Here is a 21,942-nt window from a genome sequence, read left to right on the forward strand (position 1 = left end):
CCCGTACAATCCGGCTCGTCCTCTTAGGTCATCAGAGAAGGCCTTTTTACAAGTGCCGCTGCCTAGGGAGGTACGTGGGGCGGCTGCAAGAAATAGGGCCTTCTCAGTAGTGGCACCAATGCTATGGAACTCCCTTCCCCTTGACTTAAGAATGGCTCCCTCTCTTGAGACCTTTCGGCGAGGCCTGAAGACCCTTCTGTTTAAACAAGCCTTCTGAGTTCTCGGCCTTTTAACATCTTTTTAACATCTTTTAATATTTTTTACAGGCCTGATTCTTTTATGACTTGCTGCTGCTCTATGCTCTTTTTACCTATTTTTACTCTGACTGCTGTTTTTTTTTATGATGTGTTAATATGTTTTTATTTGTTTTTTAAATTATGTTTTTAATATGTTGTAAGCTGCCTTGAGTCCCTTCGGGGAGAAAGGCGGGGTAAAAATAAAGTTGTTGCTGCTGCTGCTGCTGCTGCTGCTGTTGTTGCTGCTGTTGTTGTTGCTGTTGCTGTTGTTGTTGTTAGGCCTTCAAATTATGATCTAACTCGGGTTAAGTATAAGATAAACTTAAATAAAGTAGAATAGCAGAAAGCTTGCTTTCCTCCTTCTTTTCTGCTCTGTTTTGTTTGTTTTCCAAGTGCTTCTGCCTTGGGTGCTTACTCCCAAGTAGTACCCTCTAGTAGGATTCTGCTCCTACTCATAGTAGACCTGTAAAGACTTGAGCTGTAACTCAAGTTGGTTCCCTGTCCAAATTCTGCCTTGCTACCTTAATTAAATAAGCACTTATGTATGTACAGGTGAGCCTCATTATTCCGTGGGTTCCGTTCCAAGCACTCACATGGATGACAAAAAACACACTATAGCAAATCAATTGAGAAAACAAAGTTTCGTTGCTCTGGTGATTTAAAAACAGCCTTGCTGACCTTTGTGATGTAAGATAAGAGTCATTAAGAAAACAATCCATCAATCAGTCCTCCTCCAAGCGCTTACAAAGGCACTTCACTTAGCCCCTCCCTTCACCAATGTAAAGTGATCACCTTTCTTTTATGTACTCAGGGGGAAGGGAGGGGTCCGCTGGAGAGAGAAGAATTGATGGATTGTCAGCCAGCTGCCCTCTCTCTCTCTCATTAAGGAGGCTCTTGTTAAAGGACTGTTCAGTTTTTTAAACCGATTTTAAAGGGGTGCATTTTCCCCCTTCTCCAGGGATCAGCACATTCCTTCTCATTTGCAGTGGCCATTCGTGTTGAATGGCCATTTGCCATCCATTTTTTATCCGTGTATAAATAGGCTGGACCTGTATTTGTACTGCCCTCAGCTAAACCCTGTGCCCCAAATTACTGGACCTTCAGAATCCCTTCCTCAGGTTGATTAAGTACTATCTTTAGCTAAAAAATAAATTAAAAGTTGATTTAAGGTTAAACAAATGTTACCTTCTCCTCGATTTCTCTTTCTCTTTCCTCTTCCCTCTCCTCACACAGATGCTTAACTTGCTTTGTCCCAGGAGGCACTTCGTTCCAGGAGGCCACGTGCTGCTTCATGCAGAGAACCTCTGCTGTGTACTGCCTGGCAGTGACACTCTGGGGTTTCAGAAAGGAATCGTTCCCAGCACCATCTGTAGATGCCAGAGAGTCTGGCAGGTGCAACCAGGTGCTTTACTCCCTAGGCCACTGGAGAACGTAATACACAAAAGAAGCACTTTGCACAAACAGACTGCTGCTCTCAGAACAGTCCTGGCAAGACACTTTGTGGACACTTTGCCAACTTCATCAACACTTTCAGAACTCTCATTTCTGGGGACTCTACCCCATGAGAACCCCATCCACAAACTTCTCACTGGACACTCCACCCCACCACCCCCAGAAGGGAGAGCAGGCAGCAAACTCCACGTAGGTAAGCAAGGGGTGGAAGGAAGCCCAAGCCACCATACCCTGGCCCCTGCTACTACAGAATCCTTAGTATTGCCCAAGGAGTCCCTGCCACAAAGAGTGGTCTGGCCACCCCTCCCCAGCCAAAAGCAGGGACCCTTGCAGAAGTCTATCTCACCTTGGATATCAGGGTGAGATGCCATGAGAAGCAGCGCCCATTGCAGAGTACTGGCAGTGGTGTCTGTCCCCGCAAGAAAGAGGTCAAAAATACAATGGGACAGATTTTCATCATTATAAGTGGAGTCAGGATCATCCTTGTGCTGTTAGGAGAGGAAGGACAGAATGTTAATAATTGCAACTGTGGCCTATAAAAGTCTGTTGATGGTCCTCCAAATGACAGTGTTCAATCACAGCAGGGATTATGGCTCATCAGAGGAGCAGAATTCACACATTAATTTTATTTAGGCCCCATCCAGATCCCAGTTGCCCCCAGGCAGTGCTCCAGGACATACAAAGCAGGTACTTACTTTCTCCATCTGAAGGAGATAGAAATCAATGAAATCCTGAGGTTCATGAAGAGAGTGATGCTCCTTGTGCTTTTCTATCTCCTTTCTAAATGAAAGCATTGTCTCAATCGAGAGCAATGCCTTTTGGTGAGGCCCTGGGAGATGTTTCATGACAAATGGGAATATTTCATACAGCTATGGGAAAGATGAAAGCACATCCTGTTACCATCATGAGGAAGCTCAGCAACATGGGTTCGTAAGCTACCACCCCCACAATAGTTACCACAACATAGTTTCACAAGCCCACCCAATAATTCTGACTTCTACATCATGGTTCAGAGAACACTTGAGAAACAGTGTGTTGTGACAAGCATTCCTCATCCCCCTTCTTTGTTCCAGGGGGACAAGATACCCGCATTTGGCTTCTTTCAGAGCAGTGTTTCCCAGCCCGTGGTCTGCGAGAACTTGAAAAGTGGCCTGCAAGGTCTCATGCACACACACAACAATCAGGCCACACCTGTGTGCCAGTCATTTCCAGTTCTGTCCAGCTCTTGCACAACTCCAGCGCAATCTTGGGTGGCCCAGAGGCCTTGGTTGTCGCACCGTGGAAGAGCTGGCCAGCAGCTGCAGGAGTTGCACTCCCTCACCAACCCCCGGGGAGAAGTGAGAGGCATACTCTTCTGCAGCTGCTGGGCAGCTCTTCCAGGTTTGTTCGGCTACGGAGGCCTCTGCTGTGTCACACCAGGTTATGCAGTGCCCACCCAGGGTCCACAACAATTCTAATTTTTGCCTCAATAATCCAGTCTCCTAAAGGTTGGGAATCACTGTTCTAGAGATCACTGGAGGCAGATAGAGTCTTTGTACTATCTGGTTTATTTACCTTTGGGCATCAGGTGGAAGTAAGCCACACAACACTCCTGCATGTCAGCAACAGATCACATCCAGTCCCCATAAAGCAGCCTTGCACCCAAAGGCAACTTTGATCAGCCACTGGCTATCAGCTCTCTCTCTCTCTCTCTCTCTCTCTCATGCACACAAACACACTCACCCCATTCTAGTCACTCTCTGTGTCAAACTAGACATTACTCTATATGCAGGACATTCCCTAGTGTTTTCCTTTTTAAAAATTGCACACCACGGGAATGAAAAGCAAAAGAACTGTCTTGGAGGAAAGGGGGTTTATTACTCTGCCCCAAAGCAGTTCTAATCCTGATCACATCCTCCCATTGACATTTCCATTATCAGAGAATCAGCTAATGAATGGCCCCACCACTGATGAAGATGCAGCTATGCCACAGGGTACGTGCTGCATCCAATGGTTGGGGGGAATCAGGAGGCCTGCCAGAGGCAAGTAAAAATATTTTCTACTTACCTCTGTGTAGGCCTCCTGGTGGCCTATAGGTCTCCCTGGACCTATGCCACTGCCCTCCAACCCTACTGATGACATGTCTTTGTGACCGACTTACCGGAATCAGCGCAGCCTGGGCTCTGCAGTGACGGAGGTGAGAAGCCACTGCCGCTTTGCAGAGGAGCTGCAACTAGCCTGGCAGTGGAACAAAGTTGGTGCTGTCGCTGGGCGTTTAGTGACAGCGGAACGCTCATTCCACTCATTGAGCTGTGATTCAGTTACACGTGCACTCCAGGTAACGTCTAAGAATACCTTCTTCAGAAGTACGCTTAACTGTTAAAGGGTCAGGAAAGGCATTGGGGAGACTGGGGGCCCAATCCTATCCAACTTTCCAGCTCTGGTACAGCTGCAATGCAGCCCCAAGGTAAGGGAACTAATGCTCCCATACCTTGAGGAGGCCTATGTGACTGTCCCCCCACCACAAGATGCAGTGCACACCCCATAGATATACGAGTAGCTGCACCAGCCCTGGAAAATTGCATAGGATTGGGCTCAAGATTGGCTGACTCAGTAGAGTAGAAAAAGGCTACTCACAAAATGAAACAAGCTGCCTGGAAATTTTAAAAAACTTTCAAGGGCTTCCATCAACTTCAAGAATTCTTTTTCTTCAAGACAGTACCGATGACCAAAAACCAAAGTACAAATCACATTGCAGATTGAATTAGTGATGGGTAACACGGGGTCAAGTGGCTGCCCTGCAAATACAGTTATCAGTTGTGAGACAGACAGACAGACAGACAGACAGACAGACAGACAGACAGAGGGCGGGCAGGCCTTAGGAGATGCAGGGGACCAATTGGAAACAGTTCTTGTGATGCTCCAGGTTCACAGCCAAAGTTTCTAGAATCTTAGAGATATGACTAAAATGTATTATAGACTTTATATCTCTATGGTAGTGATAGAAGGTGACAGAATGACCAGAGTAATTTGCCATTAGGGCAACTGCTTAAAAGCTTAATAGGTTAAAAGCCATATTATTTTCTCTTAGGGAAAAAGCTTGGAAATTGAAAGCAGGCAGTTCTGCTAAGACTTGGCAAGCTCTCCTGAATTGGCAAAATGTCAAGGTTGCTACTAGCAAGATATAAAAACTCAGAGGAACAACAAGTATTTTGAAAGAAGGGAGGATGGGAACAGAAAAGGAGGAAACTTCTGCTTTTCGGCTCCCTGCTTGGATGGCAAAACGGATAACAATGAACAGAAGAATGTCCAACTTAGCAAAACAGTTTGCAGTTTTAAAATCATTATTCCTTCAGGCTTTTTAGAGCAAAGGACACTGTTACATGCATACAAACACTAGAAGAGTTATTTTACGTAGTAGGTGTTTACACAAAATCTCATAGAAGTGCCAAAGAGATCACCATGTCTGCTTGCCTGTCAATTATTCTTCAAAGCTTTAAATAGTCTTTGTCCTTAAAGTATAACCAACATGTATAGAGAGAGATATGGAAGCATTAGAAGTTTTAATGGCCTGATTTCATTAAAGGTTTGATTAAAGCATATAAACATTTATGCCAATAAAGGTCTTACTGAACTGAACATAGAAACACATAGGATAGTAAAAGCCATTTCAAGTTAAAATCATAGCTAGCCTTACAGAGAAACCTGCATAGAAAGTTGTTTTGCTAGCTGAAACCTTGAAGCCTCAAAGTCTAGAGCTGAAACATTTTGGAATTTGGCAAAGAGAGTTGCATCTCAAAGATAAAACTCATTCTTGGCAGAAGTATGCGGCCAGCCAGGATGAGAAAACACACAGATTTGCAACATTGTAGTAAGGGAAAGCTTTATTTGGCAAGCTGGAATAGGATTTTAGCTAGTGAGATACGGACACCTCCAGAAACAGAAACGAATGCAATTATAGGAGATAAGCAAAACATCCATGAGAAAGCCTCTGTCTGAGCTGCAACTGACATAGAGAGCTGTAATTTGTTTACAAGTAAATGAGAAATGGATTTCTCATTTAGAAGAAATCCTTTATACAGTGAAAAGTTTAGTTTGTTTTGTATTAAAATATATGAAAGTACACCACTATAGATCCCTTAAATGTACTCAAAGTAACAGGTCACAAATAGAATTAAGGTAGAGAATTAAAAGCAAGTTCGAAGGACCTTGCTTAACAAAGGTTGGCAGAGAGTCCCACAGAGCTTTGCTGGAAACAGAAAGAGGAATGTGGGAGAAGAGATAAGCAGGTGGCTTATGCAAGGTCACCTCAATCTTGAGAGAGATGTATGCCAAGAAATAGTGTTGCAAGGTCAAAAGCAAACTCAAAAGCAAACTCAGTAGGCAAGAGTGGTGATCGTCTGCAAGCTTTATTTCGTTGCCAGCAACGGGCTTCTCAGGGACTCCTGTCCAAAGCGAAGAGAGCAATGAGAGCCAAGTGGGAACTCTCAAAGCCCTCAGAGAGAGCAATTTTCCAGTGTGAGCCTCTCACTTATATTTGATTCTGGCTCTTTTGTTTGAGGAGTCTTACACTTCTCATTGGCTGGTGTGTGACATCAGAGATGGGGGCTTTCTTTGGATTGGCCACAGATAACTTTACAAACATTTGATTGGTTGGTTTCAAGTTACAAGTTCTAAAAAAGGCAAAAATGTACATTGAGACATATAGAATTTAAAGATTTCAAAAAACACTAGATGGCACTGTTTACTCATTTATTACAGAACTGGATTTTTGGTATCTTTTGTGCTTATCTCTGGCCTTGGCAGAGCCACCAGTGCTCTCTTTCTAAATTACTTTCTGTCTGGTCTCATCAATCACTGTCGGCTTTCTGCCAACCTCTGTTTAAACTAAGCCTTTTGGTTTTTCCTTTATTCCATGTGTAATTCTCTATATGTGACTTGTTACTGTGATGTATAGTGGTATAAACATATATTTAATACAAGACAAACTAACCTCTTATTGTAAAAAGGATTTTAAGAACTCTTTCTAACTAAATTAATTATTATTATTATTATTATTAATGGTATTTATATACCACTTTTCAACAGTTCACAAAGCGGTTTACAGAGAAAAATCAAATAACTCATGGCTCCCTGTCCCAATAGGGCTCACAATCTAAAAAGATGCAAAAGAATACCAGCAGGCAGCCACTAGAAAAGACACTGCTGGGGTGAGGAGGGTCAGTTTCAGCTTTTTTCAGCTTTTTCTGTCAGCTTTCAGCTCTCATGATGTTTTGGCTTAATCAGGGGACTTTCTCAGGAATGTTATTTCTGTTATCTTCTATCTAGCTGATTGTTTGCAGGTGTCTGTATCTGCCAAACAAGATAAACTGTCCACTTAGATCTCCTCATTAAAATGTTTCTAACCTGTATATAACCTTTGGTTTTCTGCTTCTTGGTGCCAAGAGAGATATAACTTTTCCCAATTAATTGTTACAAGTGCATCCTGCTTCCTGGCTACTCCTTATTTGTTATCTAAATCTGTCTCTCTGAGTTGTAACTCCCTAGTTCCAATTAAGCAGGACCTTGAGTCTACAGAGGAGTTAGTAATGCCTTTGCCTAAGATAGGAGTCTTATCTGTGGGGAGTATACCACATTCCAGTCTGTTTAATTTGTCTAACTCTTTGTTAGACTCTTTAATTAACTTTTGCCAGACATCTGCCTTTCAATGTCACATTTTCAGACTTGTGGCTTTAAGTAAAACTTAATAGCTCTTTCACCTTTCTGTGTATTTTATGCTTTGATCAAACTATTCTAACAGCTAAAATTCACTTTAAACTACCATATATTGCTACTAACATTAATTTACACTTTTAAGCAATAACTATTAAAATATTGAAGAATGCATGCAAGCATAGTATTCCTTTGGCATTCCTGTGATGCTCTGGTGTAAATAACTCTCTCAGTATTCATAACACTGTCCTTCTGAAACTTAAATGTCTTAAAAGTCCAAAAAGCCTTTTTTCCAAGGGTATTCATCTGTTCAGTTTAGTTTCATTTATCATACTAGCAATTAAGCTTGACAGATGGAAATTCCAGCTTCTTACTCCCTTTTTACAAACAGTGCTTTGAAGCCTGAACCATTATCTTGTCCTTGGCAGTTTGCCAAGAAAGATTCCTTTGCTAATTTACAGCCTGTCTGCTGTCTGCAGACAGAGACCAGAAAAATGCTTTTTTGGTTCTCAACATATAGGCATGCTAAGCAAATAGACACTTTTCCCTATTTCCTAAACATATAAACCAATAATTTGTTTTAAACTAATTTAACTATAAACACCCATAACATAACATAAACATTTGGTTCATTAAGCTTGTAAACATTTGAACATTTTTCCTGTTAAACTGCTAAGCATTTGCTCTGTTTAAATGATTTGTTTTAACATAAATGGCTGGCTTTCATTAGCCTGTATCAATAGGTCTAAAGACTTGCCAAAAAGGCCAGTTCTGAATAAAAATACGGTTACAGTGCACTCTACTGGTTCTTGAAAACTTTGTATTCTATATGTTTAAATGTATAACTTTGCCTTATTTGAAACCTGTAACTTGAAGCTCACCAATCAAATGTCTCTAAGGCTATCTACAGCCTATTAAGAGTTAGCCCCATCTATGATGTCAAACTTCAGCCAAAGGACCCAAAATGTTATAAAGGGTCTGGCTAAGATTGATACTTGCTTTCAGTGCTTTGGACTGGAGTCCCTTGAGACGCCCATTGCTGGCAACGTAATAAAGGCTTGCAGACGATCACCCTGACTACTGAGTCTTGCTTTGAACCTTGCAACACTTTGCAACAGTAGGAAAGCAGTCAAAATATGCACTTTAAAAGTATATGTGAATTACAGCACAATCCTAACCAACTTGCTAGCACTGACACAGCTGTGCCAAAGTGGGGTGCACTACCTCCTGCAGTGGGAGGCAGTCCAGGGGGGCTTCCTCAAGGTAAGGACATTTGTTACCTTCCCTTGGGCCTGCATTGCGGCTAGGTGAGTGCTAGAAAGTCGGTTAGGATTGTGCCCTTAATGGACCAAATGGATCAAAGTACATTTTGATACAAGGGTGCTGCTGCAAGCGGTCGCGGGCCAGCAAGTTTACCCCACCGCACCTCATGCAGCCAGGCACAGCCTCGGCACCCAATTGGATAGCCCAAGCCTTGGGAGTGGGAACCAAGGGGTTTGCTGAGCAGCAGGGTTTCTGGCAAGCTCCTTTATGTCCCAGACGGCACCCAGGCAGGAGTTCCATGGCGTGCGCTTGATCAGGTTTGCTTGGTCCGATTGCATCCTTATCGGAGCTCTTATCTGAATCCCTTGCCGTGCACATGGCAATGAGGGAGTGAAGCAGGAAAGGGCCAGCGGCCTGAGGCCTCACCCGGCCTTGGTGACCATCTCCACTCAGCCGCCTTGTGTAGCAGCAGAGCGCCCGATGGGAGGATGTGAATGGTGGACCGTTATCAGAAGCAGATGAATAGGCCAAGAACCCAATTGTGGAGTGGCCTGTGCTGCTTCCACTCAGCCACGTTGTGGTTCTTGGAGCAGGGGGATTGTGGGAAGGCTGGCTTCAGCAAAGGCTGGCTGCCACTTGGCACTTCGTACCCTACTTTCATTTAGAACACCAATCCTTGGGGAATATATAGGGCTAGCAAGCCACTGCAATTGGTGCGGGAGTTGAAAATAATAATACTCCCCCATGGGATGCTGCCTTGTAGTGGTGGTGGGCTTGCATGCTTCAGAGAGACAGGGGGCTAACCTGGACAGGTCGCCCAACCAGACAGGCCTCTACTGAGAAATCAGACTAAAGGAGAACATAAGAACAGCCCCATTGGCTCAGGCCATAGGCCCATCTAGTCCAGCTTCCTGTATCTCACAGCGGCCCACCAAATGCCCCAAGGAGCACACCAGACAACAAGAAGACCTGCAAGGCCACCTGGGAATTGTAGTTTAAGAACATAAGAACAGCCCCACTGGATCAGGCCATAGGCCCATCTAGTCCAGCTTCCTATATCTCACAGCGGCCCACCAAATGCCCCAGGGAGCACACCAGATAACAAGAGACCTCATCCTGGTGCCCTCCCTTGCATCTGGCATTCTGACATAGCCCATTTCTAAAATCAGGAGGTTGTACATGCACATCATGGCTTGTGCCCCATAATGCATTTTTCCTCCAGAAACTTGTCCAATCCCCTTTTAAAGAAGAAAAGAAAATAAGAAGGAAAAGAAAAATACTGAAATGGAAAATCTCGTTATAACAACAGAAATGATTAGCAAGAGAGAGTGACTAAGACAATTACTGGGCTGGTGCACCTTCCTTATGAGGAAAGGCTATGGCATTTGGGCCTCTTCAGCCTAGAAAAGAGACGCCTGAGGGGGGGCATGATTGAGACATACAGAATTATGCATGGGAAGGATAAAGTGGAGAGAGAGATGCTCTTTGCACTCTCACGTAACACCAGAATCAGGGGACATCCACTGAAATTGAGTGTTAGGAGAGTTAGGACAGGCAAAAGAAAATATTTCTTGACGCAATGTGTGGTCGGTCTGTGGAACTCCTTGCCGCAGGATGTGGTGACGGCATCTGGCCTGGATGCCTTTAAAAGGGGATTGGACAAGTTTCTGGAGGAAAAATCCATTAAGGGTTACAAGCCATGATGTGTATGTGCAACCTCCTGATTTTAGAAATGGGCTATGTCAGATGCAAGGGAGGGCACCAGGATGAAGTCTCTTGTTGTCTGGTGTGCTCCCTGGGGCATTTGGTGGGCCGCTGTGTGATACAGGAAGCTGGACTAGATGGGCCTATGGCCTGATCCAGTAGGGCTGTTCTTATGTTCTTAAACTACAATTCCCAGGAGGCCTTGCAGGTCTCTTGTTATCTGGTGTGCTCCCTGGGGCATTTGGTGGGCCGCTGTGAGATACAGGAAGCTGGACTAGATGGGCCTATGGCCTGATCCAGTGGGGCTGTTCTTATATAGCACAAGGGTGAAAAACATTAAAAACTGGTCTGCACCAGCAGAAGATGAACTGCATGGTTTTTGGCTTCAGCACCTGACAAGCTTGCACCACACATTGCCCAGCGGTTGGACAACATGCCTACCTAATCATGAAAAATCAGACAAAAGGAGCAGTACCTAGTAACAACAGAGCAGTGGTTTTTCAAACTGGGGCATGGTGATGCCCCACACCAAAGGCCCAGGCCTCTGCCTCCTTAAGGCAGACACAGCGAGGAGGCAGGGAGGAGGCAGCGATGCAATGAGCATCTGCAGGGCTCCCCAGCTCACCAGAAGTGAAAGTGGAGCGATCGCTTTCGGGGGCAGGGGAGGGTGGGTGGTGGGATGTCCTGAGGGCAGGCAGGTGGGGAGCAGGAGGCAGGGCTGTAATCTGGCAGTTATGCCGGATCCCAACCCCCGTTCCCAGGGAGTTTGGAGCAGCTTGAAGCCGCTCGGCTCTCCTCTGACTTGTGCCACCTCAGGAGGTGGCGCAGGTATGAGGAGACCCATAGGGGACAGGGTGCTTTACCCAGAGGTAAGTGGAAAAGTTTCCCCTTACCTCTGGCTGAGCCACTTTGGGCCCCTATCCTGTGCTGGATACAGTGCAAGCCTCTTGGCTTGCCTGTTCCAGCACAGGATACGATTGTGCCATTAGTGTGCTCCACATGGAGCCAGAACCACAGCCGAGGGTGGGTGACCCTCTGCGTGACCAAGAAGTAGTTAGGAGGAGAAAAATTGACAAGAACTGGTCGAATTGGTTGTAGGTATATAGTATATCATTTACACTGCAGTGGTGTAAATCCCCCAGTAAATTACAGTGGCGTAATTCCAGATCCCCCAGTGGATTAAAAAAAAAATCAGTGGATACCAAAATAGTGGAAAAATAGTTTTAAAGACCCACTGCCAGGTTTCTTGCTCCTCCACTGTCACCCCAGAAGGCATTGGTATAGACACCATTGAGCTGCTACATGGAGTGAATAATGAAATTTAGTGGAATGAAATTATAGTTATTTAGCAGCGTGAAGGTAGGAAATTGGATTTTGTTGCTTTTTTTTCTTATTACAAGGCATTCAAAGGTGAACCTCAGTGGTGAGGATATCAGTGGTGAGTCAAATCAGTGGATACCAAACCAGTGGATACCAAGAGTTCACCTATATTGAGACATAATTCATAGGGCATTTGGGGATTACACAGGTCAATCCTGAATGGTTTATGATGAACATTTTAGACTCGGGGCCTTGCATGACACCGCCCTGGATTGGAAGATATCCCATTGGCAACTGTGGGTCCAGCTGGTGGTGCTCTCCAAGCCAACTGCAGGCAATAGGTCTGGCAGTGGACACTTAACTGGCAGGAATGGGGAAGGAACACCTCAAGTGCCTTCGGGCACCCACTGGGTTCAGGTCTCCAGCACATGTTATGAGTTCAGCTCCATGAGCAAGTGCGGAAAGAGCAACTGCACCTTTGTGAACTTGTGTGGGCCGCTCAACGGAAAGCATTCTGTCAATGCCTGCACTATGATGGGCTGGTTAAAACAGGGTGGTAAGCAGCAAGGAATCCCAAACAGAAGGGGAGGGGGAGGACAAGCCCCCCCACAGCTGGAAAAGAGGCCGTCCCTGATGAGGCTGCCTACCTTATTGGACCTTGTCAGGGATTACACCAGTAGAGATTCAGCAAAATATTTGGCTGAAGTTTTTCTTTTGGTTTTAGGATTACGGCTCCCAGCTTTTCATTCCCTACATGGGCCAAGAATTTGTGGTCTGTTAAGGGCATGGAGGAGGTGGTGTGCAGGAAGATCAACAAGTGGTGGAAGCTGGCAGAAATTTGCCTATTCCCCAATTCCCAATTTACAGGTGTCGTCCCCGCCCCCCTTGGGGTGGTGCCCAAGAAGGCACCTGGTGAATATAGGTTTATTTACCACTTGTCTTATCCACAGGGCACTTTGGTCAATGACGGGATAACTCAGCACCTCTGTTCAGTAAGGTACACTTCTCTGCATGATGCCATAAAACTCCTGCATACCTGCAAGATGGGGGCACTGATGGCCAAGGCGGCCATTGAGTCGGTCCTCAGGTTGCTACTGGTTCATTGCAACGATTTCTGCCTCCTGGGTTTTTTTCTTTGATGGGGGATATTATATGGATAGAGCCTACCACTGGTTGCTCAATTTACATAAGAACATAAGAACAGCCCCACTGGATCAGGCCATAGGCCCATCTATTCCAGCTTCCTGTATCTCACAGCGGCCCACCAAATGCCCCAGGGAGCACACCAGATAACAAGAGACCTCATCCTGGTGCCCTCCCCTACATCTGGCATTCTGACTTAACCCATTCCTAAAATCAGGAGGTTGCGCATACTCATCATGGCTTGTACCCCATAATGGATTTTTCCTCCAGAAACTCGTCCAATCCCCTTTTAAAGGCGTCTAGGCTAGACGCCAGCACCACATCCTGTGGCAAGGAGTTCCACAGACCGACCACGCGCTGAGTAAAGAAATATTTTCTTTTGTCTGTCCTAACCCGCCCAACACTCAATTTGAGTGGATGTCCCCTGGTTCTGGTATTATGTGAGAGTGTAAAGAGCATCTCCCTATCCACTCTGTCCATCCCCTGCATAATTTTGTATGTCTCAATCATGTCCCCCCTCAAGCGTCTCTTTTCTAGGCTGAAGAGGCCCAAACGCCGTAGCCTTTCCTCATAAGGAAGGTGCCCCAGCCCAGCAATCATCTTAGTCACTCTCTTTTGCACCTTTTCCATTTCCACTATGTCTTTTTTGAGATGCGGCGACCAGAACTGGACACAATACTCCAGGTGTGGCCTTACCATCGATTTGTACAACGGCATTATAATACTAGCCATTTTGTTCTCAATACCCTTCCTAATGATCCCAAGCATAGAATTGGCCTTCTTCACTGCCGCCGCACATTGGGTCGACACTTTCATCGACCTGTCCACCACCACCCCAAGATCTCTCTCCTGATCTGTCACAGACAGCTCAGAACACATCAGCCTATATGTGAAGTTTTGATTTTTTGCCCCAATGTGCATGACTTTACACTTACTGACATTGAAGCGCATCTGCCATTTTGCTGCCCATTCTGCCAGTCTGGAGAGATCCTTCTGGAGCTCTTGCTCAACCTTTTGAGAAAGGTTTCTTGCTCAACCTTTTGAGAAATTTGGCACCAGTTGGCTTGGGCGGTGTGTTCCAGGTCCCAAATTTGCACCACTGCACATTGCCTGGATGAATTTCATTTCATGGGCAATGCACAATTGAAAAAATTTCACCAACTTCTGGATGTCTTTTTGTTAATTTGCTCAGAGTTGGGGTTCTTTTAGCACATGCCAAGACAGAAAGTCCAGCAACACGGCTGATCTTCCTTGGCGTGGAGCTTGACTTGGTAAGCAAGTGTAGCTGTCTCCCCAAGGAAAAGTTGGTCACAGTCAGAAAGCTGCAGGACTGGGAGCATGTAGACTCACCCTTAATGAGCTTCAGGTGCAAGTAAGGCACTTGAACTTCATGTGCAGGGTGGTGGCGCCAGGTACGGTCTTCCTCAGGCGTCTCTGCTATGCTATGGCTCCGTCACCCTTTTCACAGAATCAAGGTTTCTGCTGACTTGAGGGAAGACATGCAAATGTGGCTACAGTTTTTACGGAACTTCAACGGCACGTCTTTCTGGAGGTTGGATCAGCCACTTGAGGCCGACCTGCAGGACCACTCGGACACAGCAGGTGGCTTGGGATTTGGGGTCATTTTAGGTGCACAGAGCCATGGCCAAGAGAATGGCAGGAGGGCGACATCAAGGGTGACCTTGCGTTCCTTGAACTTTTCCCACTTGTGGTGGCAGTACATCTTTGGGCACTGGAGTTTGCTAATGCCATGATGTGTTTCTGGTGTGACAACCAGGCTGTTGTTTATGTTGTCAACCAGCAAACATCCAAGTCACCACGAGTCATAAATTAGTTTGTACCTTTGTCCTCCAATGCCTGAACATCACTGTTTTGTTTATTGCCAAGCATGTCCCAGGCCTACATAATGGCATTGCCAACACGCTCTCTCTATTTTAGGGGGAGCGTTTTTGGCAGCTGGTTTCAGAATCAAGCTTAGAACCAGACCCCATGCCCCAATGGCAATGGAGCCTTGGTTTGACCAGACACAAAGGGTAATCTGGGGGGCGCTAGCCTACACATCTCGAGTCAGTTACCAGAGGATGGCCAGCGAGTTTCAGGAATTCTGTCGACAGGTCTTGCTTCCTGGGGTATGGCCAACCCCCCCCCCCAAGCTCATCATGCATTTTTTGCTTCACCTGCAGGACCAGGGGCTCACTGCCCAGTCCATATCCATCTATTTGCCCGCTTTGGTATTTGTTTTACAGGCTGCTGGCCATACTGATAACACAGGTGAGTTCAATGTCTACAAGATGTTAGAAGGGTCAACGCTCCAGCACCTGATTGCCAGAATCCAATGACCCCATCAATGTTACAGAACTATATGTATGTTCCGTATATATGCTGGATATGAGATTTTTGCCTCCCCATACGAAGCACTGCTGTTTAGGGCCACATCATTCATCATATTCTTTGGGGCAATTTCATCCCAGCGAACAGCTACCTCCCTCCAGGTCCTCCCCTTCTGCCAGGATGGTGCAGTGGTCGGATGTGTCCTTCAGGGAGGAAGCCTGTATCATTTGGCTTCATTAGACCAAAAATGACCACCAAGGGCAGGGGTCCAAAGTGCACCTGGGACATGCATCCAACCCAGGGATTTGCCCAGTTAGGTCTCTTGAGGAGTACAGTCAAATAATCATGTGGATGGTTGCATACCCCCTGGGGCTGGGGATAAGAACAGGCCGTCAGTTTGGCTGTACTTGTCGTAAGCGGCAACTAAACAGCCACCGGGTAGGTGGGACTCGTCAGCCTGGGAAGGCAGCTCATCTGAGAGAAGGAAAACTCTGATCCCAAACCTCTGCTGCCTTGTGGCTACATCCAGTTATGGAAAAGGCTTCCAGAGTCAAACTCGAGGCAAAATCCGGTGCCCGAGTCCCTGAGGCAGTTCGCAACTGTATACAGTCACGCTCTGGCAACTCCTGCAACGCCACCAGAACCAAGCGTATTGGCTTCTGCCTTTCCATTGGACTATTTTAGCGATGTGGAGGGGGGATTAAAAAACACAAACCACATTAAAATATCTGTGTTCTATGAAAATGTACAGCCAAAAAAAAGTGGGGGTGGAGCGATGACACATTGCCATGCCCACCACCCGGGGTGTTGCCCCGCCCACTGCATGGGGGTGACGCACTGGCCTCCCGCACCAGGTGACGCGAGCCCTAGTGACACCACTGCTAATAAGCAGCCCATCTTGGGGGATTCCATGTGCAAGTATTTTAATGAAAATGCCTGAAGTGAGAGGGAAGATGGGAGAGCTGGAATGTTTTGCGGCTAGGAAAAATATTGATATAGTGGGTATAACGGAAACATGGTGGAAGGAGGAGAATCAGTGGGATACTGCAATCCCAGGCTATAAACTCTATAGGAGAGACAAGGAGGGGCATATTATGGGTAGAATTCAGCAGAGACTGAAGGTGAGTCCGACTCCGCCATAGAATTGCTGTGGGTTAAATTATCAGGTTCAAGGAGCGAGGTAATACTGGGGCCATGCTATCATCCTCCAGACCTGAAACCTTGAGAGGACCTTGAAATGAGGAAACAAATCAGGGAGGCATAAAGAAAACACAGGGTTGTAATCATGAGGGATTTCAATTATCCTCAAAACGATTGTGTTAATTTGTGTTCTTGTCAAGAAAGAGAGACTGTATTTTGTGACATGCTACATTACTGTGCCTGAGCAGCTAGTCAGGGAGCTCACCAGAGGACAGGTGACTGGATTTAATATTGTGTGGTACTCAGGACTTGGTTAAAGACGTAAATATTACTGAGCCATTGGGGAACATTGACCATGCTACAATCTGTTTCGCCATGCATGTCGAGGGAAGAGTTCCTAGCAAATCTGACACAAAAACCCTGACTTCCAAAGGGCCGACTCTATTAGCACACTAGTAAAAAAGAAGTTGAAAAGGATGGTAAAAAGAGCCCCATCTCTCCAGAGTGCACGGAGGCTGTTTAAAACAACAGCAATAGAGGCCCAGCAGAAGTGTATACCACAAAGGAAGAAGGGCTCCGCTAAGTCCAGGAGGGTGCCAGCATGGCTAAGGAGCAAAGTTAGAGAAGCTGCAAAGGACGAGGAAACTTCCTTCCATAAATGGAAGTCTTGCCCTAATGAGGAGAATAAAAAGGAACATAAGCTGTGGCAAAAAAAATGTGAGAAGATGATATTGGGGGGCTCGATATTGATCTTGGGGGGGCTTTCTTCCTCAAAGAAAGACTTTGAGGAAGTTTTAAAAAGGGATTGGATATATTTCTGGAGGAAAGGTCCATCAAAGATTACAGGCCATAATGGGTACGTGCAACCTCCTGGTTTTACAAGTAGGCTACCTCAGAATGCCAGATGCAAGGGAGGACACCAGCTAGCAAAAGCTTATTCCAGAACAAATGTTCCCTTACACCAAGGAAGCCTCCAGGGGCCAAAACTACCTCATGGAATGCAGCAGTTGTTAGACTGGGCTGCCCAACTACATCCATTGAATGACTTCATGACAGAAACTGAGGCTGCTTTGCAGTGATGCCCCCACCACCTCACCAAAGCTCTTTTTGCACTCTCATGCTAAACTACAAGAGGCAGATGTACTTTAAGTTACAGAACCAATGAAGGGGCTTGACTGCTCCCGTTTTGACTTAGGGCCCATTCCTATCTAGCTTTTCAGCACCCCGTGGTAAGGGAACAAATGTTTCCATACTTCGAGAAGTCCCCAGTGACCGTCCCTCCAGCACAGGATGCAGCGCACACCCCATTGGCACAACTGAACCAGCACTGGGAAATTGGGTAGGATTGGGCCCTTAAATGTGCCCATCCAGGCAGTGCAACGAAGGTTCAACAGGTGCAGCCAGCTCTCTAGTTAGTCCCTTTGACTGCAAAAACTCACCATTTCAACCACCCTGACAATGCAGGACTAGATTAATGAAAACTTCTTTCCTTAGGGACAGCTCCATAGACCCTCCAAATAAAGAAAGGTTTCTGGAACCTTCCTGAGAGGGTACATAAACAGGCCTCTCCCACCCCTCAGGGTCCTTGCTGGTCCTTACTTGTCAAAATTAAGGAGGAGAGCTTTCTGCAGGTGTGGATCATCTTTGTCCAGAATCTTTAAGGCAGAGGCATAAAGTATTCAGTGTGGTTATCATTAGGGAAGGCAATGCTTTAAATGGCCATTCCAGCAGAGAAGGAGGGGGCATTTTCTTTGGGACTGTGTAAACCACTTACCTTTGAACATGGATTCCTCAGCCAAGTTCCATACTTAGCTATTCCTGTGTTCTTTCAATAAACGTTGTTTTTGTTGAATGTACTTCTGGGGTGGTGTCAATATCTGAACCTGCTTCCTTTGCTACCTCACAGGGCCCCCTAAATGCATTGGTGAAAATGTGATTTTCACAACATGGTGACTAATAAAAAGCTGACGGACCCCTAAAGTGTCTTCTAGCATCACCTACCTTTGGCCCGTGCAAAGATCTCCACAAGCTCCTGGGCCACCTCTTCGATTTGGTGCTCCAGGCCTTTCTTCCCCAGTCCCAGCCGCCGCATGGTCACTTGTGCAAAGCGTCTCTGCTGCTTCCAGGTGTGGCCCTTTGAAAGTACAATTCCTGTGGCCATTGAGAATCAATGAGAAGTTGCTGCTTGCAAAAAAGGGTTGCAAGGCTAGCAGAAGCCAAGTCTGTGCATCTCATGCTTATGATTCAAGAGTTCCCTATTTTAGCTGAACCTCAGAACTGCAGGGCTCATACATGAAAAAGGCTCCTTGTCCGAAGGGGACTCATAATAAAGAAGACCAAATAACAGCCCCACAAGGAAGACACCAGGAAGCCGCTGTGGGGAAAATGCTCTGCTGAGATAGAGGGACAGTTGCTTTCTCCCAACTCAAGATAACAGAACCAGCACTTAGGCTGCAATCCTAGCCATGCCCACTTGGGAATAAGCCCCATTGACTATAATGGAAATTACTTATGAGTAGACATGCTTAGGAGAGGGCTGTTAAGAAGTGCTTCTTTGCCCAGTTAGTGGAGTCTGTGTGTGTAATTTATTAAAAAATCATAAGCAATCTGGGGCCCAATCCTTTCCAAATTTCCAGTGCAGGTGCAGCTGTGCCAATGGGGCAGGCACTGCATCCTGTGGTGAAGGGACAGTCACAAAGTCCTCCTCAAGGTAAGGGAACATTTGCTCCCTTACCTTGGGGCTGTATTATGGCAGCATCAGTGCTGGAAAGTTGGATAGGATTGGGCTGCACGTTGTTTTATGTCTGATTTTCACCTTAATGAAAGGGACTGAGGCAAATTATTGCTTTATAAAAACCACACACAGAAAACAACCAGGTCAGAAATTATGGTTGAAGTAAAATGATACACTCAAGCCCTACAAACTTTCTCTTGCTTATGCCCCAAACTTAGCCTCTCAGTCCACCAGCATGTTCCACCAGTGGAAGAGAGAGGATGCAGGCAGAAGTTCTGTTCCACCAGCAAGTGCAGCAAGGCCCCAGTATGATGTCTGGTGGCCACATATAAGGGCCGGCAGATAGTCCACCATCCTTCAGGGCTGGTCAGTGGAAGGAATGGGGTTGAGGGGGGAGGAGGGGAAAGGGCAGCAATGGGAAAGGGGGCAGGAGGCAGAGCAGGTGCAGGAGCACTGTTTACCAGTGCCACTTGCGTGCGCAGGTATCCTAAACTCCTTCCTCCTGCCCTTCCCTTCCTCACCTCAGTTCTGCAGAGCTGGTGCAGAACGGTCTGGTGTAGAACTGAAGAGACCCTCTGGGGAAGGGGGTGCCTTCCTCAAGGTAAGGGATCAAATGTTCCATTACCCTGGGGGGACCTCCGTGATTGCCCCCCACCATAAGATACAGCACATGTTGCATTGGCACAGCTGCATCATTGGAGGGAGGTTTCAATACAATCGGGCTGCCTTTATATACCACCTCTGTAGTGATTATGTATAGTAACATTGTGCCTTAGTAGATGTGGCAACTTGGCAGGCACACCTGCCCCCCCACTCAGGCAAACCTTGAGCAGGCTTCTGCCTCTGTTAAGGCACGAGAAGCTAGTAAACAGGATGAGATAGTGGTTTAGAATAGAGAAGTGCTCAGACCTTAGGAATGTGTTACCAAGGAAGCTGTTATCAGTAACCTCAGTATTGCACTGTATTGTTTCGTGAGAGAGTGAATAAAAGGCAAGAGGCCGGCTGGTACAACAAGCTTGCTCCCTGCCCCTAACTTTGAAACTTCCGTCTCTTGATTTTGCCACTCCGACCCCTCATTGCTTCAACTCATCATTGCTACAACCTCTGACTCTTACCTCTTTCTTTTAATGCTGCTTTCAGGAAAGGAGTCAGTGGACGCTCAGCGAAGGCTTCGGATTGGTTGATCAGCACTTCTTTCACTGCCTGGAATCCAGAAAGGACCACCGTGGGAATATGCCCAATCCATATCGTGTAAATGTTTCCATACTGCTTCGCTAGCTGCATTTGGACCAAAGCAGAGAAGAAAGATTCACATTCAAACAAGCAAGATGATTTCAAGAACATCAGCCCTCCTTATCTGCGCAGCTTCTGGCCGTTACTGGCTGTTCCTCTCTTCTCTACCCATTCTTCACTTGGATTTTCCCTTCCTTCTCCAACTCTTAGGATGTTCCTCTTCCTCACTTCTCTTATTGGCTCCCTTCATTTACCCTGCCCTGTCTACTGGCCCTGCCTTGCCCTCCCAAAGATCAGAACAGTGCAGCCAATCACTCCCAGAGGCCCTTCACAGATTCAGCTCTTTGGTGACCAGCAGGCAAACAAATCAATCATTAGGCCAGTGGTATTCAAACTGAGGTGTCACAACGCCCCAGCCTGTGGGTCCTGGCCTCTGCCCCCTTAAGGGGTGGGGGCAGCCAGGAGACAGGAGGAAGGCAGCGGCGCAATCCACAGGATCGCACCGCTCAGGGGGCCTGCAGGGGCTTGGGTGCACTTGCCCAAGCCTCCTGTAGCCTCCCAGGGGTGCAGGGAGCCCTGCACAATCTTCGGCAGGGCTCCCCAGGTCAGGAAAAGTGAAAGCGGAGTGATCGCGCCCCACTCCGCAAAACTGGAAGCAGAGCACGATTGCTCCGCTTTCCCTTCTGACGGGGCTGCAGGGACTGGGGTGCACCCTCCAGTCCCTGCAGCAGCCTTCCCTGTGTGAGGGCAGCTCTGTGCAAGCGCCTGCAGGGCTCCCCAGGTCAGGGAAAGGGAGAGTGGGGTGATTGTGCTCCGCTTCTGCTTTTGCGGAGGCTCCACTCACTGTCGCCCTGCACATGCCTGATCTTGTCTGATCTCGGAAGCTAAGCAGGGTCAGGCCTGGTTAGTACTTGGATGGGAGACCTCCTGGGAATACCTGGTGCTGTAGGCTTATACCATAGTCTTTTGAGACTGAAGGTTGCCAACCAAAGCCACTATCCCTTTCCCTGACCTCAGGCACCCTGCAGGCGCTCCCCATACACAGGGACGGCTGCTGCAGGGACTGGTGTGTGTGTCCCAGTCCCTGCAGCCCCCTGAGTGATGCGATCCTGGGGATTGCATCGCTGCCTTCCCCTGCTGCTTCCTCCCCCACCCCTGCAAAGACTTACTGTGGATTTCAAACTACTGGAGAGTTTGAAAACCACAGCATTAAGCTGAATCAATTCCTTCAGTTGGTGCCCCCCCCCCAATTATTTATTGTAAAGATTCTCCAAAATGCGTTCTCCTCCACCTGATTCCCCCCATCAACGTACGGTTCCAGATCATCTCCAATGATTTTCATTTCTTAACTGAAACCAGATTGGTGGAGAGAGGAGGTTTGAAAGTTTCCCATTCAAACAATGTAGTGGCATCCTCGATGATATTAAGCATCCCATGCAGTCTTGACATTTGTGTATCAGTAAACCGAGTTTTGCATACTCGAGGCTGTTATTAAGCCATCCTTTCTTTGGTCTTCCTCTTGCTCTTTTCCCAGTAGTTTTGTATTATCTGCTTGCTTGACGAGACAAGAGTTGTTCATATGCAGTCTATGGCCAAAGCAGCCCAAGCTGGATTAAAAAACCTGCACTTAAGGTGGTTTCTCATCTGCTTGGAGCCAGACGTCTTTATTTCTCCAATGCTGACACCACCTAACTT

General features: G+C 46.7%; 1 protein-coding gene and 1 pseudogene across 1 annotated transcript in view; one reads left to right on the top strand and one right to left on the bottom strand.

Moving 5' to 3' along the window:
* Positions 1-21,942, bottom strand: part of LOC136645974 (cytochrome P450 2J2-like) — a 249,571-nt gene that overhangs the window by 78,347 nt on the left and 149,282 nt on the right. Inside the window, exons 2-3 of the mRNA XM_066622455.1 lie at positions 20,130-20,292; positions 18,282-18,431 (exon numbers count right to left, since the gene is read on the bottom strand). Of these exons, the coding sequence (XP_066478552.1) occupies positions 18,282-18,431; positions 20,130-20,292 (313 nt within the window). The remainder of the gene's footprint in view (positions 1-18,281; positions 18,432-20,129; positions 20,293-21,942) is intronic.
* LOC136646475 (5S ribosomal RNA) lies at positions 21,080-21,199 on the top strand (annotated as a pseudogene).

The sequence above is a fragment of the Tiliqua scincoides genome, chromosome 3, assembly GCF_035046505.1.
Source record: "Tiliqua scincoides isolate rTilSci1 chromosome 3, rTilSci1.hap2, whole genome shotgun sequence".
Taxonomy (NCBI): Eukaryota; Metazoa; Chordata; class Lepidosauria; order Squamata; family Scincidae; genus Tiliqua; species Tiliqua scincoides.